Source organism: Atractosteus spatula, chromosome 3 (genome assembly GCF_055471065.1).
Source record: "Atractosteus spatula isolate fAtrSpa1 chromosome 3, fAtrSpa1.hap1, whole genome shotgun sequence".
NCBI classification, from domain to species: domain Eukaryota; kingdom Metazoa; phylum Chordata; class Actinopteri; order Semionotiformes; family Lepisosteidae; genus Atractosteus; species Atractosteus spatula.
In genome coordinates this window covers 69,084,131-69,102,099 of record NC_142708.1, presented here as the reverse complement: position 1 = coordinate 69,102,099, position 17,969 = coordinate 69,084,131, and the positions used below count along the sequence as shown (strand labels likewise).

General features: G+C 48.4%; 4 protein-coding genes across 4 annotated transcripts; all 4 read left to right on the top strand.

Moving 5' to 3' along the window:
• The first annotated feature begins 28 nt into the window (after nt 1-28).
• Nucleotides 29-4,856, top strand: LOC148838463 (zona pellucida sperm-binding protein 3-like). The gene is made up of 10 exons (XM_088911185.1): nt 29-47; nt 2,858-3,165; nt 3,236-3,354; nt 3,430-3,533; nt 3,633-3,810; nt 3,892-4,009; nt 4,133-4,218; nt 4,300-4,418; nt 4,523-4,648; nt 4,735-4,856. The coding sequence occupies exons 1-10, from the start codon at nt 29-31 to the stop codon at nt 4,848-4,850; spliced, it is 1,293 nt and encodes a 430-aa protein (XP_088767311.1). The 3' UTR covers nt 4,851-4,856.
• Nucleotides 4,857-7,251: 2,395 nt separating this feature from the next.
• Nucleotides 7,252-9,178, top strand: LOC148838462 (zona pellucida sperm-binding protein 4-like). Its single transcript, XM_088911088.1, has 9 exons — nt 7,252-7,465; nt 7,541-7,728; nt 7,806-7,903; nt 7,989-8,116; nt 8,194-8,383; nt 8,471-8,618; nt 8,695-8,770; nt 8,855-8,977; nt 9,042-9,178. The coding sequence occupies exons 1-9, from the start codon at nt 7,252-7,254 to the stop codon at nt 9,176-9,178; spliced, it is 1,302 nt and encodes a 433-aa protein (XP_088767214.1).
• Nucleotides 9,179-9,454: 276 nt separating this feature from the next.
• LOC148838461 (zona pellucida sperm-binding protein 3-like) lies at nt 9,455-12,668 on the top strand. The gene is made up of 8 exons (XM_088911184.1): nt 9,455-9,506; nt 9,883-10,073; nt 10,147-10,283; nt 10,341-10,455; nt 10,519-10,679; nt 10,761-10,849; nt 11,237-11,324; nt 12,602-12,668. The coding sequence occupies exons 1-8, from the start codon at nt 9,455-9,457 to the stop codon at nt 12,666-12,668; spliced, it is 900 nt and encodes a 299-aa protein (XP_088767310.1).
• Nucleotides 12,669-14,639: 1,971 nt separating this feature from the next.
• On the top strand, nt 14,640-16,626 carry LOC148838460 (zona pellucida sperm-binding protein 4-like). The gene is made up of 9 exons (XM_088911677.1): nt 14,640-14,853; nt 14,942-15,129; nt 15,207-15,304; nt 15,395-15,522; nt 15,600-15,789; nt 15,877-16,024; nt 16,101-16,176; nt 16,268-16,390; nt 16,484-16,626. Exons 1-9 carry the CDS (start codon nt 14,640-14,642, stop codon nt 16,624-16,626), a joined length of 1,308 nt encoding a protein of 435 aa, XP_088767803.1.
• The last annotated feature ends 1,343 nt before the right edge of the window (nt 16,627-17,969 follow it).

Genomic DNA, 17,969 nt, shown 5'->3' with positions numbered 1-17,969 from the left:
CTCTCATGGTGGCAGTGGTGATACCTCCATGTGGTATGCTAGTGATGGTGAGCTTCTAGCTTCCTGGCTGTTTCTTCGGGAAAGATGTGAATCTGCCTCGGTTTTTGACACCCCATTAAGCTTCCTTTCCACATTTAGCTAATCAGTGCAATTCCTTCTCTTCCTTCTTATTACCCATGATTTCTATTTGCTTGACCAGTGTCTGTAGTTAAAGAACAGACAAGCATGGCTATATACCACCTCCTTGATGCCCCTTCCAGTCCCTGTGGATTTCAGTATCATTGCCTCTGCAATGCCTTCTTGTGAGCTCTCTTCCCAAAATGTACTGATTGTGGGAGAGTTCCATCATTCTCTTTAATCCTACTGTACTAAGTACTTACTGTGTGTAGGGGTAGTCATGCACAACTGCATCACCCCTTGTTTACATCCTGTGTGCCTGCACCTACTTGCTTTAGCTCTTCCAGCATGCTCAGAAGAAGCTGGAAGAGTCTGGGTGGGGATCAGTGTTTTCCAATTTCATGTTCAAGTGCTTACACTTGGGGGTGGGCCTGTGCAAAAGTGAGTGGCCTGGGCTCTAACTGGCTGTCCTGCCAGCACAGGGGCACCTCTCCAACTTGAAGAACTGTAGCTTGTGGGGGGTGTACTTGGGCTCTCTTGCCCAGTTCCACCTAGGCTACACCCCTGCTCCCAGCTAGCTGGTTTAGCCTGTCCCGTACTTTGGGATGTCCAGTAGACGATGTGTTTATCCATCTGTAATGACTTGCCTGTTCACAAATTTGAGTCACGAGAGCAGTGGTCTCGTAGTGAAATACTCCTGTCAGTAGTGATAGCTGGAAGTGGGCTGCTATCTCATTAACCTGTTGCCTTCTGTTCTTGACTGAGTCTGTAGAGCTAGATTAATGCTGCCTGCTGAAGCACTTCAGGAGCCTGGTTAGTTCCCTCACTCGTTCACCTTAAGCAAATGGGCTGCCTGAAATCCAGACCAGCCCCGCTCTTTAATGTTTTGCCACAAGGGCAACATGTCTCATCTCATTTTGTGAGAACAAGATGCCTGTGATGAACGCTGGGGGCAGGAATGTCTCTGCATTACTTCCAACAATCATTGGCAGTGGTTGGCAGTTCTTTACCAGAGTCCTTACTAAGAATCCACGACTGCTTGTCTGTGTCCCTGAAAGCAGCTAAAGTGCCTTGCAGAAGTATTCAGACCCTTTACAAATGTTGCTGGGTAACAAATGGTCCTTGCACACCCTTTTCAAATCAGAATTTTTAATGCAACCTTACAGTGCCCTCCAGAATAATTATGATTTTTGCTCATCTTTACCAAGGGTGCCAATAATTCTGGAGGGCACAGTACATGCTCACGCAGAGAATTGTTAAAGACAAAAATTACTTATTTGTTGGCAGATATCTGAACAAATATCAAAAACTGAAATGTGACGCATGATGTCAGGATGACACACCATTACAGCAGAAACATAGCATGGAAACATTAAACAGGAAAGCTAGGCATATGTCTGTAACACCCCCACTGTATCGGAAATTCATTGTTTTCTTGGACCTCTTTACTGGATAAAAATGTTAGAAAATCTATAGATGGGTCACACAATTCCTATTACGCTACAAATGTATCTTTCGTGTGTAAAATACAGGTTTAAGCAAGAGAAATGGGCGATGCACAGTTGAGTTTCACAAGAAGAACTAATAATGAGTAGGATTTCTCAACAGGTCGTCTACACGAAACAACTTGAAAGCACAGAGCCCAACAGCGAGCGGGGACCAGCCGCTTCCTATCCCGACACACAACGGACCATTACACGTGCGGGGGGAGTTAGTTCGGCCGGTTCACCGTGACAGCACCTACACTATTTGGACGGTGGGGTGAAAATGGAGAGCTTGCAAACTCCCCCAAAAGAAACCCCACCACGAATCGAACCCAGGACCCCAGAGCTGCAACAAAGCCATGCTAACAGAGAAGCATGCGTGCAGCCCGTTTTTAATCTGTTGCAAACGATCAAGCGCGGCTGCTAATGGAAAGAGCAGCAACGCCAGGCGCCTGTTTCGCTCCTGGATCGGAAGGTGTGAGAACAGTTGTCTGCGCTCCGCGCGCGTCCGACATTTTCGCTGGGACAAAGCGTGTCTGCACTGCACGCAGATCCGGAGAAGGAAATATCACGTCGAGTTTCTCCCTTTTCACCACGGGGACATAGTTAAAACACGAAAGATGTCGTTGTAGGCTTTTAATTCTTGAAATCGTTCACCCAGCGCTTTTCCTCCAAATTGACCGGCGAAGCAGAAGAACATTCGAACGAAAACAAAGAAGGAGTTTTATCATTTACAAGACTGTAACTATACAATGGTCATTTCGGCAGAAGGAGACATTCACAGTTTGAATTCGATAATAATCTTATAATTGATGTTAATGCAGACGTTTCGGAACTACCTCTTATCTTATTCATTTTTTACATCTTGTCAGAGGCAACAGCTGTAACAGGAAATATTAGATACCGTGACCGCAAAATACAGCGGAGATCCTAGTTTCTAATATTCATTGTAAACAATCAGCAGTCTACTCAGGAGAAATTAGTCTCCGCGATCGTCCTCCGCTTTAACTACAATGGCTTTTCCACGGGGTTGATTCAATATCCTGTCCTCCTGCGTGTGAGCGGACAGAGTTCGGGTCCTCGTGAAAATCTTCACTCTGCGGACCTGAACGTCATCACGCGTGAAAGTCTGGGGGGCTTTAAAAGGAAGGAGCTCGCGAACAGCAGGTATCGTGGTTTTGCGAGGTGTTTTCATTTCGAGATGGGGTTTTCTAGTGGTCTTTCCTTTCGGCTGTTGACCTTGCTGTTCCTCGCAGTTCTGTGTAACGCTGCGCAATGGCGCGCCCGCGCTAACGTCCAATCCGGCGTCAGGCGCAAGGGGGTCGCCTTTCTGGACTCGCCTCTGCTGCCGCGGCAGCAGAAGCAGCAGGTTATCCGGGCTGTGTCGGCGCAGTGCGGGGAGAGTACGATCGTGGTGCAGGTCAAGACGGACCTGTTCGGCACCGGGCAGCTGATCGACGCCTCGGATCTCAGCCTGGGAGACTGTGCGGTCACCCGGCAGGACACCGCGGCGCAGCTCCTGATCTTCGAGGCTGAGCTGCAGGCGTGTCGCAGTGTGCTGACGGTAAGTGGTTCTGCGGTTGGGCAGCTTCGGGTTCTCGGCTGTTGGGTGACTGGATCTGTGATCTGTCTAGACCGTGGATGAGCAACTGGTGTACAGCTTCTCTCTCAACTACACCCCGAAGCCGGTGGCCAACACCCCCATAGTGAGAACGAATGGCGCTGTTGTGGGTATCGAGTGTCACTACATGAGGTGAGTCCTGGAGGAGCAGCAGGGCTGAGTGCCTGGAGCTTGACTCCCTGCTGACACCTGCCTCCTGTCTGCTAGGCTCTACAATGTGAGCAGCAATGCCCTGAAGCCCACCTGGGTCCCCTACACCTCCACCAAGTCTGCTGAGGATCTGCTGGGCTTCTCCCTGAGGCTCATGAGTGGTAGGTCTCCCCCCGAGATGAAGCACGGTGTGACTGTACAGACAGTGCAGTTGGATCAATGGGATCTGTGCTTGAGATTGGGGTTCCTTTCCCATCCAGATGACTGGAGCTCCCAGAGGTCCTCCAATGTCTTCTACCTGGGGGACGTCCTGAACATCGAAGCCTCCGTCACCCAGGCCAACCACCAGCCCCTTCGGCTCTTCGTGGACAGCTGCGTGGCCACCTTGGTCCCTGACCAGACCTCCACCCCCAGCTACTCCTTCATTGAGAACTATGGGTGGGTGTGACCTCGGGTGGCTTGCGCTAGTGAACACTGCCTGCCGTCTCTCCAGTTCTACACTGCCTTCTCTCCTTTCAGGTGCCTGACTGATGCCAAATCCACAGGCTCCAGCTCGCAGTTCATGCCAAGAACCCAGGACACCAAGCTGCAGATGAAGCTGGATGCCTTCAGGTTCTATCAGGATGCCAGGAGCTCAGTGAGTACTTGATCCTGATCCCTTCTGCTTTCATGGGTTTGTGCCGGTTGTGAGAACAGCATGTCCATTACAAGCCCAAGATGGAGGCCTGGGTGTAGCTTGATCCACTCGTGCTCTTGGCAGATCTACATCACCTGCCACCTGAAGGTGACTCCTGCTTCCCAGAGTGTGGACCCCCTGAACAAGGACTGCTACACTGAGGGCAGCAGGTCAGTGAGGAGGCAGGGAGCTGCTGTGTCCAGCTGGTGCTCAAGTGAGGGAGCTGCTCTGACCCTGTGTCCCTGCTGTAGGTGGAGATCAGTGGATGGGAGTGACCAGGTCTGCAGCTGCTGTGACTCCAGCTGTGGGGCAACTGTACGATCCAGGTATTGGGGTGGCAGGAGCAGGAGGGACCTGGCTTCTACAGGGGGTAAGGCACCCTTGCTCTGCCACTCATGGCATGGATCTCCTCGGGAAAGTGGGGGGGGTCAAGCAGGGTGGTCTACAGCCAGGTTTGTCCTGCTCTTGTTGCAGCTCCTGAGTGGGAAGCTGACGCCACTGTTGGTCCCGTGTTTGTGCTGCAAGAGCAGGTTGCTGAGAGGCCAGTGGAGGCAGAAGGCCAGAGCTCCCAGCTAAGAGCAGAGGAGGGCAAAGCCACAGGTACTGGCAGGAGGTGCTGTCATGTCAGCTGGCCCCTCTCTGTGGCAGTGCCCGCTTGCTGAGGCTCCTCTGTGCTTTCTTTCCAGGCCTGCCTGTGGAGGCTGTGATCCTGGCTGGTGTGGTGACTGCTGTGGGGCTGGTCTGTGCTGCTCTGCTGGGGACAGTCCTGCACAGGAGGAAGCAACACAAACCCATGAACTGACCTGATGTGAACGAGGAATAAACTGGTTGCAAAGTGTCTCTTGTCATGAGCTGATTCTTGCTGTGCTGCAGGGGGGTCTGGATGGGTTGGGTATGCATGTGGTGCTGTCAAAGGCTACTGCCACTCTTACTACAGCTAGTCCAGCAAACTGTTGCTGCAATTTGGAAGAACACCAGCTGTTCATGTTCCTGTGGGAGTCCCAGGTGTGTTCTTAGTATCTGCTTAATGGCAGAAGAGCAGGGACACAAAATCCGGGGTGGGGGGCGGAACACCAGCTGCCCTTTCAAGCTTGCCTGCAGGAGTGTTTTACTAATTCACTAGTGCAGGAGAACCCGTGCATCCTGGGAGAGAGGGTTGTAGGGCTGTTTACCCATTGGGAAAAGACACTGACTATGTCTATGAAATGCATGCCTTTAGATGTATAAATGTGGTCCTTAATTTAGCTGGAATGAAATTCCAAGGTCTATGATATGTTCATTATACATAAATGGTTGGAGTTCTATTATACAGACAACTTTAGAGGACTATCTACATCAAAGATCAGTGTAGAAAGTAGTAAACCAAGCCAATGACTTGGTTCAGAAATTCATTCTGAAAAATGTAGTTAAAATGCTACAATATTGTAAACTTCAACTACACATTCTAGTAACATGGCTATATATAGTAATTCCATGAAGATGCCAGTTATCTCCAAACCATATTTCAATCTGAATCCATTTTAAAATGTACAACTCCTCTATTTCCAAGAAAATATTACAGTATGAAGTTAAGAATTTGTACTGTCCACCATATGCAAAGCCCTGTCTAATTGTCCTAACTGTTAGAACCAGCAATTTATCCGTTTCAGTGTCCAGACTTCCAGGCCCCCTGCCTTGCATACGCATTCTTCAACTAATGCATTGTGTGCTCCTTTATTTCTTTTTCTGTTGCTGTTGGGTGGGACATCACCAGCGCAGCTAGAAGAAAATGTTATAATATTAGTACTCAAAGAAATGATGAATCTCTTCTTGAATATAATCTCAAAAAAGAACCATTAGGGTTTACTAAGCTCAAAGCTTAATCCTTGTATTCAATTTAGCTTGCATCCTAGTAATTGAGCAATAAAGTCTGTCCTAATTAAAGAGCACCCAAAGTTTGAAAGTACAACATGGAATAAGAGCACCTTGAATTGCTCTAGAAAGATGTCTCCCAGGCCCCTCTTTTGTCGTTGATCTCTCCAGTTTGTGCCAGCGAAGTTGAATTCCATCATCAGCTCATTTGTTAGAAGTCTGAAAACCACATTCTCACTGAGCTTAGACATTTTTCAAGTGAGTTTCCACTCAACGTTTATTTACTCAAACATTAAGGATCGAATGTACTACTGTAATCCTTATTTTAAAAGACACTTTTGCACTTTTCTTAAGAAATAGAAAATCTATAGGCACTCGAACAATCAACATTTTACTTTTTTTTTCAGGCAGGTGGGAAAACCCCTGTATGCAAAGCCGTGTAAATAAGGTACATACTGTGAAAATATAGTGATTTGGTCGACCCAGTCTTCCTCCGGGGTTTCAGCACAAAACGCTGAACTCTCGGTTTTAACCTTCTCCGCTGGCCGGGGTTCTAGCGGTCTTTCAAGAAAACATTCGCGCCAAACCAGTGGACGAATTCATGTTGAAATATTCTTACATCTCAGTTTTCTGCTCGTTGGGGAGAGTAATTAGCCAAACGATTCATTCTGTAGAAACGATTTTTAGTAATACAACGCAAAAACGCAGCATAATGTACTCCGCCTCTTTTCAATTAAAATTCCAATGAGCGTTAATAAATTAAACGCCTGGCCTCGAAAAATATTAATTGACGAGTATAAATGAATTATAGAAATAACGTTAGAGCCAAATCGATGCTAATCAGATGTTAAGACTTTTGTTGTGTTAAAATGAAAAAAGAAAACTTTTAAAAATAGGGCTATATTTTTTTCCTTGTTTGCCATTATGGAAGAGAAAGAGCAACCCTGCAAGTGTTTAAACGTTTACTAAGAAGATTGATAAAAATGAGAGAGTTTAAATGGATTTTTGATTAGAAAATGTAATAAAGATTCATTACTTTGGAGGCATGTGTCGAGTGTCGACGATCGTTCCCCCCTCCTCTTTTTTGAAAAACAAAATATGGTCACCCTAACTAACAGACGCCATAAATATTTAGTTTTGAGTCAGACACATTAGTCTAACCCGCATGAGAGCTCGTTCCAGTCGAACAGGACGCTCCGCGATTAATCAGCTGACTCGGATGACGCTCTGAGTGTCCGAAGTCCTCGTGCGCGCGCTACAGCCCTCCAATCGCCGCCCTCAGCCAATCAGGGCGCAGCGAGTATTTCAGGAGCTGAGCGCCGCTTGTCTGCAGTTCCTCGCCGAGTTTCACGATGGAGAAGTCAATGAGCAGAGGGAGGATGGGGTTGTGCCTTGTGTGGTTTTTGCTGGTGTTGGATTGGTCTGTAGCTCAGGTTCAGAAGTGCCTGGTTAATGACAGTGACAAGATAGCATGTGGTGACTTGACTATCGGTAAAAGCGACTGTGAAGCTAAAAACTGCTGCTTTGATCAGTCCAGCCGAAATCGCTGTTACTATGGGAATGATGGTGGGTTTTTGGCTCTTGAGCGTCTTTGATGATGAGCTTACCAGGCTTGGTTTACCAGCTCTTGCTTTCCTCCAGTGACTGTCCAGTGCACCAGGGATGGCCAGTTTGTGGTGGTCGTGTCCAGGAATGCCACCAGCCCTCAGCTGAACCTGGGTTCAGTCAGCCTGCAGGGGGGCAGGAGTGCCCCCTGTGGCCCTGTTAGCACCACCGCTGGCTTTGCCGTGTTCCAGTTCCCAGTCAGTGCCTGTGGCACCAGCATGAAGGTGAGGGGCTTGATCCTTCAGCTGAGGATGTTGTTCCTGTGGGGATTCCTGACCTTGTTCATGTGCCCTTCCTCCAGATTGAAGGTGGTGCTGTGGTGTATGAGAACATGATGTCCTCAACATTTGCCGTGATTGGGGGACCTGCTGGCTCCATCACAAGGGACAGTTTCTACAAGTGAGTGAGCAGCTGCTGCTTCCCAGAGTGCTCTGGTCTTGCCAGGTCCTGTCTGGATCCCATGACTGCCCGCTTCTCTCTCCAGGCTGTTCTTCCAGTGCAGGTATGCAAATGACGACCTTGTTCCAGTGCAGGCTGTGGTCTACACGGTCTCCCCACCCCCTCCGGTAGTGGCTCCAGGACCTCTCCGTGTGGAGCTCAGGATTGCAAGAGGTAGCTGTCAGGCCTTGGGCTGTGTGAGCCGAGTGTGTGGGGCTCCTGCTGAACCCCGCTGCTGCTCTCGTCCTCAGGAGAGCTGTATGACTCCTACTACAGTGACCTGGACTACCCTGTGACCAAGGTGCTGCGGGATCCTGTGTATGTGGAGGTCCACATCTTGAACAGGACTGACCCCAACATTGTCCTGACCCTGGGGGACTGCTGGGCCACTTCCACTCCCAGTCCTCTCAGCCAGCCCAGCTGGAGCCTTCTGGTTGCTGGGTAACCTGACCCCTATGGCTCCGACTGGCTTGTCTCAGTGGTGTCCCCTTGTGGCAGGGCTTACCCTCCCTGTTGCTGTCCTTGCAGGTGTCCTTACAGAGGTGACAACTACCAGACCACCTTGATCCCTGTGGGCGGCTCCTCAGGGCTGCCGTACCCAACGCACTACCAGCGCTTCATGATTCAGATGTTCACTTTTGTGGATCCTGCCTCTCGGGTGCCTCTGATGGAGAAGGTAGGGAGCAGCTTGTGGGGAAGGAGGTGGTGGCTGGTCCTGGGCTGTGCAGTGACCCTTGCTCTGCTCTCTCCAGGTGTTCATCCACTGTAGTGCGGCAGTGTGCCGGCCGACTGCGACTGACCGCTGTGTGCCCACCTGTGGCAGGAGGAGTGAGTTCTCTCGGGATGGGCAGTTGTGCGCGCACCAGTCAGCTGTGTATCCTTTCCTCATGCTGGTGTCCTGTCCTCTTGCAGGAAGAGCTGTTGCTCAAATGGCCCAGGACTCCTCCAGAGAAACTGCACTGGTGTCCAGTGGGGAAGTGATCCTGGTTGGGTCTGAGGTTCCAGCTCTGGATCAACTGGATTCCCATGTTGAAGGTGAGGGAGGGGGTTGGAGGCTGAGTGTCTGATCCTGTTCCCTGTGTCTGACCCCTCACTAAAGCTCTTCTCTCCACAGGACCCTGGTTCCTGAGCTATGGGCTGCTCGTAGTCGCTGCCTCCACTGTGCTTGTGGTCTCTTCTCTGGTGCTGGTGGCTGTGTGGAGATCTAGACCTCAGATCCAGAGTACCAAGCTGTGAATAAAGGCATTACACTGAATTCCACTACCTGGGGTCCTTAGAATTGCTCTAATGTGCTCCTTGTGAGTACCTTAGGGAAAATACTGTAACTTTCCATGCCTTGTATTTACTGCTTCTTGTCTCTGTATTTTTCTCTTACTTAGAATATGAAAACCCTAGTAACTCTTTACATTTGAACTACTCTTCCTTTCCACCTTTGGCTAAATATTAAAGAGTATTTCTAAAAGAAAACGTGTTTTCTGTTGTGTGAACAACACCAGGAGTTTAAGATCAGACATGTGGGGATATACAATTCACCTCCAGCCCCTTCCTGTTATTATTGACCTTGGCAGGTGATTCCAGCTGTTCTGTCATACCGCTCCTGTATAGTCCTTTGAGATCTGCTGCGGCTGTACTTAGTCAAGAGTGCTTTTTTTTTTTTAACTTTAAAGCACTGTTTAGTTGTCTAGAGGGCATATTCAATCACTTTACCCCTCTCTGTAAGTCCGACAGGCTTGTACCTGCTTTCTCATCTTTGCTAGCATGCTGAAAACATGTTAAAAGACTCTTAAGCTGGGTCCACCTTTTTCTGAACGTTTATATACAAGCACTTAAACTGGGTTTGAGGTATTTGGTGTATGCTCATCCTGGCATACACCAAGTAAGGCCTTACTTCTGACAAACACGTAATGGGGTTGTTGTTTTGGACTCTCTTCTGCTGCCAGTGCAGCAGGTTATCCGGGCTGTATCGGTGCAGTGCGGGGAGAGTACGATCGTGGTGCAGGTCAAGACGGACCTGTTCGGCACCGGGCAGCTGATCGACGCCTCGGATCTCAGCCTGGGAGACTGTGCGGACACCGCGGCGCAGCTCCTGATCTTCGAGGCTGAGCTGCAGGCATGTCCCAGTGTGCTGAAGGTAAGAAGCGGTTCTGCGGTTGGGCAGCTTCGGGTTCTTGGTTGTTGGGTGACTGGATCTGTGATCTGTCTAGACTGTGGATGACCAACTGGTGTACAACTTCTCTCTCAACTACACCCCAAGGCCGATGGCCAACACCCCCATCGTGAGAACGAATGGCGCTGTTGTGGGTATCGAGTGTCACTACATGAGGAGAGTCCTGGAGGAGCAGCAGGGCTGAGTGCCTGGAGCTTGACTCCCTGCTGACACCTGCCTCCTGTCTGCTAGGCTCTACAATGTGAGCAGCAATGCCCTGAAGCCCACCTGGGTCCCCTACACCTCCACCAAATCTGCTGAGGATCTGTTGGGCTTCTCCCTGAGCAGGGAGTCTCCCCCTGAGATGGTGTGACTGGTCTAACTGCACTGGCTGAACAATGGGATGTGTGCTTGAGACTGGGGTTCCCAGAAGTCCTCCAGTGTGTTCTACATAATGGAAGTCCTGAACGTCAAAGCTTCCGTCACCCAGCCCAGCCACCAGCCCCTGCGGCTCTTTGTGGACAGCTGTGTGGCCACCTTGGTCCCTGACCAGACCTCCACCCCCAGCTACTCCTTCATTGCGAACTATGGGTGGGTGTGACCTCGGGTGGTTTGAGCTAGTGAACACTGCCTGCTGTCTCTCCAGTTCTACACTGCCTTCTCTCCTTTCAGGTGCCTGATGGCTGCCAAATCCAAAGGCTCCAGCTCGCAGGTCAGGTCAGTGAGGAGGCAGGGAGCTGCTGTGTCCAGCTGGTGCTCAGGTGAGGGAGCTGCTCTGACCCTGTGTCCCTGCTGTGGGTGGAGATCAGTGGATGGGAGTGACCAGGTCTGCAGCTGCTGTGACTCCAGCTGTATGATCCAGATATTGGGGTGGCAGGAGCAGGAGGGACCTGGCTTCTAAAGAAGGTGGTTACCTTGGTATCCTTTTTGCCACCATAATATTGTTACTCGCTTAAAGTTACTGAATCTCTCATCTGATCTGGAAAGACAGGATGCTGGCTCTCATCCAACTCCTGGGGCCTAGAGAGATCAAATGACCAAGGCGATGGGCAGAAGGGGAACTTCTGGAGCCTGCAGCTAAGTCTTGTCATAGCGTAATTTTGAAATGATGCCTTTCTCTTGCTGTTTTAATGAACTTGTTCTTGCAGGTTTGTCTGCAGAGGCTAAGATCCTGGTTGGATTAGGGCTGGTCTGTGCCGCGTTGCTGGTGTCGAAGAAAACTCAGTCTTCACTCAGGTTAGGAGATTGTCAAACAGAGATCTTTAATACAATCAGCTGAAGGGGAGCACATCACAGAGATAGGGTTTCCCCTAGCACTCAAGACATGCTCACTGTACTGAAGTTATACTTTCCTTTTTATACAGTAAAAGTAGGCAAGACTTTAACATATCAAAGGAACATACAGGGAAAGGGGCAGTGTCAAAAGTCAAACAAACAGGACAGGAAGACGCCATTTGGCATCCTACACTCTGTTTCATTTCTCTCTGGTTGAATGGGTGTGAGGAATCACAGGCTTTAGTTTGCACCAAAGACAGTGGTCTTAGGTGCAAACAGAAAACCTTTCCCGCGCATAGTCACTGGCCTTTTGACTCGGTCTTCCACACTGGTGACTGTCTTATATAAGAAGAAACGACAAATGCATTAAGATCTAATAAAAGAATTGGAAATGGTGCAATATGTATGGTTTCTTTAATGATCTATCACGGTATTTTGTATGGAGTCCCTGACTTTTCTCACAGTTCGGAGAACTCTAAGCAACACTTGCTGATTGTGTTGCCCCATATGCATGGGGTAACTTTTACCTAGATTGTTGTTCTAGGTCCTGGGTCTCAGGTGGGATGAACTGTTTTACGTATCAGTGCTATCAGTGCATGTGGCAACAGAAAACTCCTTTCTATCCTACCCTTTCTTAAGTGCAGGAACAAGACTCAGAGTCAGCTCATCCTAAGACTGACTGGGTTTTAAGATGCATAAGAGAGCAAGCCCATATATCAGTCTTGATGGGCTTAGTAGGTTAGACCTTAAATGTCATCCAGCTCAACCAGCTGTCTTGTAATACTGGTCTAGATGCCCACAACAATGTAAAGGTTCAAAGATCACAGGAGGTTGGCAGTTGTTTACTAAATGACACAAAGTTGTCCAGCTGTTGCTCAAGCTTTTAGGTTGCCTTTCGACTGAGCTGTGAAGCCTGGCTTTTCGAGATCACACCAATTGAATGAGGTGCACTTGTTGATCCATGCAAACGAGTTCCATCTGGGAAGTATGGAAGTTTGGTTCTACTTTGGAAGCTTCTCTGTTTAACAGAGTGCTTACATCTCTACCAGTCCCTTTTCCTCCAGGAGAACTAAATTCCTCTCTGATGCATGGGGGATTGAAGAGCCCAATCTCTCGAGTTTAAATACATTTATGCCCAGCATATTTCTGACCACAGCAGGATTTTCCTATGACCTTTCAGTAGAGCTATTCCACTGTCTTTACTGCTGGGAAAGCCCCAGTGTGCCCATACCCCTCAGCGATGTTCCCTCTAAGCTGTGGCGCGTGTGCACACAGGTTATGAAATCAGCGCACGTAGGAAATTGAACAAAAAATGTGCACTGTGCACAAAAAATTAAATTCCCCAAAAATGATGATGATAATAAAACAAACACGATCGTCAATTGAAAAATGCTAAATGGACCCCATGAGACTGGCTGCGAGAGGCCCCACTTGGCTGTGTGCGTTATTACTGCTACTCGATCATCGATATCTGTGCTCTCGTCGTCTCGTACCTCCCTGCTCATGCTCGCTCCACACTCAGTCTCCCTGACTGGGCTCGTTGAATCGCCGTCCCGGCCTTTTGGATCTCGATGCTTCTATGAGAGTGACTATATTACCAAAAAATAATTTCAGCTTTCCAATTTTTACATACACTCAATTTAGCGCATGCACGTTTTTGTCACGGGGGGGAAAAATTGGCACAACTTGAAATGTTTGCGCCCACCGGCCATTGAAAATTAGAGGGAACATTGCCCTTGGTCCCTTTTCCAGCTTTCTGGCCTTTCAGGTACAGCATGTGGTGGAACTATGAGTCTCGTGGAATAAAATGAGTCACACGACATGGTGGTGTCATTAGCTTTTAAATGTAGCGGAAACATGTGAAAGTAATGTTATCCAGAGGGCCACTGCCAGAATTCTGAGCTTTTCCTCACCTTTTAGGAAAAAACGATTTGAAAATACTAAATTGACACTTTTGCCGCTGGCAGCTCAAGTTGGGGTTGTAAAGGACACTAGCTACAACTGCAATCCTTGCGAACGTTCTGAGTTGACAATATTTTATCGTTAGCCTGTTAGATTTTCAGTTCAGGCTTTGGCAGATGGGGGGGGGATTGGTTCATGGAACAGCCCCGTACAACAAAGAATACAAACGTTCCCAACAGGGAAAAGTGTTACAGGAGATACGATTAACTTTACAGTGCTTGAAAGTGAGATTGCAGCTGGAAAGAAATATTTCTTGAGTCCGTTACCTTTAGAGCTGGAGACGCACAGGCATCTCCCAGCTGGTGGTAGTGTAAATTCACAATGGAGGGAATGAGACAAATACTCCGTAATGCCCCTTAATTTATTTACAACCCTATATGACTGCTAAGATGTAGTTTCATATATACTAATATTTCTCCCAACACGCACATACACACCAACACCACATCGCCCGAAGAAGCAGTTTTATCCCCTTTTATATCATTAATCTAATTTAAATCGCCGCAAAACACAGAAGGAATGGCTTTTACGTTTGTGTCCAATGCGACCACGGGGGGGCGACATAATACTGACACAACAGCAGTTTTTTTCGCATCTGGCTTGCGCGTCAGGGTTACACTAGGATTTGCTATCACGGTACGTCCTGCTTCAGTGTTGAAAGGCTCTGCGGCGTCACCCGCGTAATTAAAACGAACAACTGACTGGCCTATAAAAACAATTTTTAGGGTTTAATTTGCGTTGTTAAGACAGCTACACACCGTATATCTGGCTTGTGATGTATACATTTTTATCAAGAAATAGAATTACGTTGATTTTACAGACTCGACTAGCATAATCTTAGGCAATTTAACGTTAATTCAGATGAACACGTCTAGGCTTCAGGTAACGTGAAACCAATGCTCCTGGCCATTAATTACTGTTGGCTATTAATTAAATACTCGCGTAATTGCTGTAAAAGAGGGGTTTCCCCTTGTTTTAAAATGGTGTCACTTACAGCTATTATCACACGATAGTTGTACTACTTGCTAACCATATCTCGACTGCCACAAAGAACGCGCCCTTTTATGGGACGTATTATATAAAAGTTATCATCGAGCACTGGATAAATATTCAAGAGCCCTCTCAGCGCCTCTAAACCACACTCGTTAATGAGTGACCGCTGAGCGACGGATAACTTATCACAGCTGTTAGCTCACACAGTCAGATTCAAGCTGTCGAACAATTATCCAATCCACGTCGTCAGGACTCGGGGGGACTGGGGGTATTTAAGAAAATGAACGCCGCTTGCTTGACAGCTCAGTCTCTAGTGTTGCAATGACGCACGCTGGTACAGGTTCCTGGTGTTGGTTTGTGTTGTGCCTTGCGGTTGCGGCGTTGGGGATTTCGGCGGTCCAGGTTGATAAATGCTTGGTTAATGAGGGCGATAAAATCGCTTGTGGCGACTCGACGTTAAGCAGAACCGATTGCGAGTCTCGTAATTGCTGTTTTTCTCAAAGCGGCAAGTGGCGCTGTTATTATGGATATGATGGTAGGATCGCCTATTTTCTAAAACCTTGGGGGTAGCATTTGTAGCTAGCTACTAATGCACTTCCTTTATATTGTGGTCTTTCTTTCAGTGACTGTCCAGTGCACCAGTGATGGCCAGTTTGTGGTGGTCGTGTCCAGGAATGCCACCAACCCTCAGCTGAGCCTGGATTCAGTCAGCCTGCAGGGGGGCAGGAGTGCCCCCTGTGGCCCTGTTGGCACCACTGCTGGCTTTGCCATGTTCCAGTTCCCAGTCAGTGCCTGTGGCACCAGCATGAAGGTGAGGGGCTTGATCCTTCAGCTGAGGATGTTGTTCCTGTGGTGATTCCTGACCTTGTTCATGTGTCCTTCCTCCAGATTGAAGGTGGTGCTGTGGTGTATGAGAACATGATGTTATCTGCTGTGGATGTGAGGCAAGGACCCAATGGCTCCATCACAAGAGACTCTCTCTATAAGTGAGTGAGCTGTCTGATGGTCATGGTAATGCTAACTCAAATGATGCTTCTAGATTTTGATCCCATGACTGCCTGCTTCTCTCTCTCCAGGCTGTTCTTCCAGTGCAGGTATGCAAATGATGACCTTGTTCCAGTGCAGGCTGTGGTCTACACGGTCTCCCCACCCCCTCCAGCAGTGTCCCCAGGACCTCTCCGTGTGGAGCTCAGGATTGCAAGAGGTAGCTGTCAGGCCTTGGGCTGTGTGAGCCGAGTGTGTGGGGCTCCTGCTGAACCCCGCTGCTGCTCTCGTCCTCAGGAGAGCTGTATGACTCCTACTACAGTGACCTGGACTACCCTGTGACCAAGGTGCTGCGGGATCCTGTGTATGTGGAGGTCCACATCTTGAACAGGACTGACCCCAACATTGTCCTGACCCTGGGGGACTGCTGGGCCACTTCCACTCCCAGTCCTCTCAGCCAGTCCCGCTGGAGCCTTCTGGTTGCTGGGTAACCTGACCCCTGTGGCTCCGACTGGCTTGTCTCAGTGGTGTCCCCTTGTGGCAGGGCTCACCCTCCCTGTTGCTGTCCTTGCAGGTGTCCCTACGGAGGTGACAACTACCAGACCACCTTGATCCCTGTGGGTGGCTCCTCAGGGCTGCCGTACCCAACGCACTACCAGCGCTTCATGATTCAGATGTTCACTTTTGTGGATCCTGCCTCTCAGGTGCCTCTGATGGAGAAGGTAGGGAGCAGCTTGTGGGGAAGGAGGTGGTGGCTGGTCCTGGGCTGTGCAGTGACCCTTGCTCTGCTCTCTCCAGGTGTTCATCCACTGTAGTGCAGCAGTGTGCCAGCTGACAGCTACTGATCCCTGTGTGCCCACCTGTGGCAGGAGGAGTGAGTTGCCAATTTCTACAAAGGCTTAATTGTTTGTAAGAAGCCATGTGCTATTTTTTTTTTGTTTCATGATGTAATTTCCATCTTCCAGGAAGAGCTATTGCTACAATCCCAATGGATACCTCCAAAGAAACTGTTCTGGTCTCCAGTGGGGAAGTGATCTTGATTGACCCTAAACTTCCAGCTCTGGATAAAATGGAATCCCAGCTTGGAGGTGAGAAGTGCTTGAGGGTCTGAATATCTCCAGTAGATGTGTGTTGAGCACAGTGATGTCTCTCTCCCTCTCCCTCTCTCTCTCTCTCTCCAGGGTCCCAGTACTTCAGCTATGGGTTGCTGGCAGTGGCTGTTGCTGTTGTGCTTGTTATCTCTGCCCTCATTACTCTAGCTGTGCGGAGATCCAGATCTCAGGTGTTAACAATAACACTGTCAGATGGTGCATCTGCAGAGTAATAGAACAGAATCTGAATGCTTGGTCTGCTTTTCTGGTTTTGTTGGAATAAAGCATGTTTATGTATCTTTTGCTTTTTGACTCCCCTATGTGGCATAACTAATTCTGAGTGGGCTCTTCTCCTGCAGGGGAAGTACTACAGTGTGTTATGTAATCCACATTTAATGAGCATTGTAACCATACTGTACACCATAGCAGGTGCAGGGAGACTCCTTCACTACTTTAAGGGCAATTAGACAGGTCAGCCCCTGCCAGCCTAGTGTGGAATCCAAATGGGTTTCTTGTTCCAACAGCCTGCTCTTGCAAACAAGCCCTTGTTGAAGATGCTCTCTTCTAGTGCACAGCTCCTCGGGCCTCTTATCTTGCTCTCAGCTTAGTGGATCTCAGCGATGAAACTCTTTCTATGGCTGGTTTGACCTTATTCAAAGAGTTCAATCCTCCTTCCCATGCCATTACTCATCGGTGTTAAAGGCTTTAATGATTCACAATGTCTTCCAGCTGGCTGTTGATGTATGAATAGCACCTGCTTACCCCATAGGTTTACTAGGGGGGTGTTTCCATACTTTATATGAATAACATGATTTCTGATTCCCTGCTTGTTTGCACTTGTAACTCGGGGGCATAGGCTGTTTGTTTACATGTGCTAATACTTACAGAGCTCTCCTCCCAAAGTGATGCAAAAACAAAAGCTGACAGAGGGGCAAATGGAAGTAATATGTATGCAGAATCTGGAGAACTGTGACTGGCAATCATTTAAACTTTTGCATATGTCCTAAAATAACAGGAGAGCGATCTCGCCAGATCTCAAAGATGCTGTTTGTCAGTTTGACTGGTGCACCTGTCTAGCAGGGGCCTTTGTCGATGTAACCTCCCACTGCCTTCAAGCTGGATAATCTAGTCAGACATTAATCACTACAGTTGAGAACACCAGCCTTGTCTAAGGAAAATTCTCTCGTATGCCTGAACAGTTACACAAGAACACGGGAGAAAGCAGTCCCCTCTTTGAATTTGAATTTCCACTACTGATTCATAAGGCTAAGGGAACTGAAATGTGTTTTTCATCACAAAAATCCTTCTGCCCCTAGCAGAAGGGAAAATGTAGAGTGTGTGTGTGTGTATATATAATATATATTTAACCCCTTAATTGTAAAGTCTTCCTGCAGTTCTATCAATCCTGCTGATCAAGCAAAGCACTTGAAGTATTGAAGTACACAAACACTTGGATTTAACTGCAAATTCGCAACTTCGTGCCAGCGTCTGGAAAGAGCTGGTATTGCAAAGAAAGGGTGTCAGGGTGAGATTTATCACCTCGGGCTGCTGTGGAAGTACTTGAGTTATTTTCCCC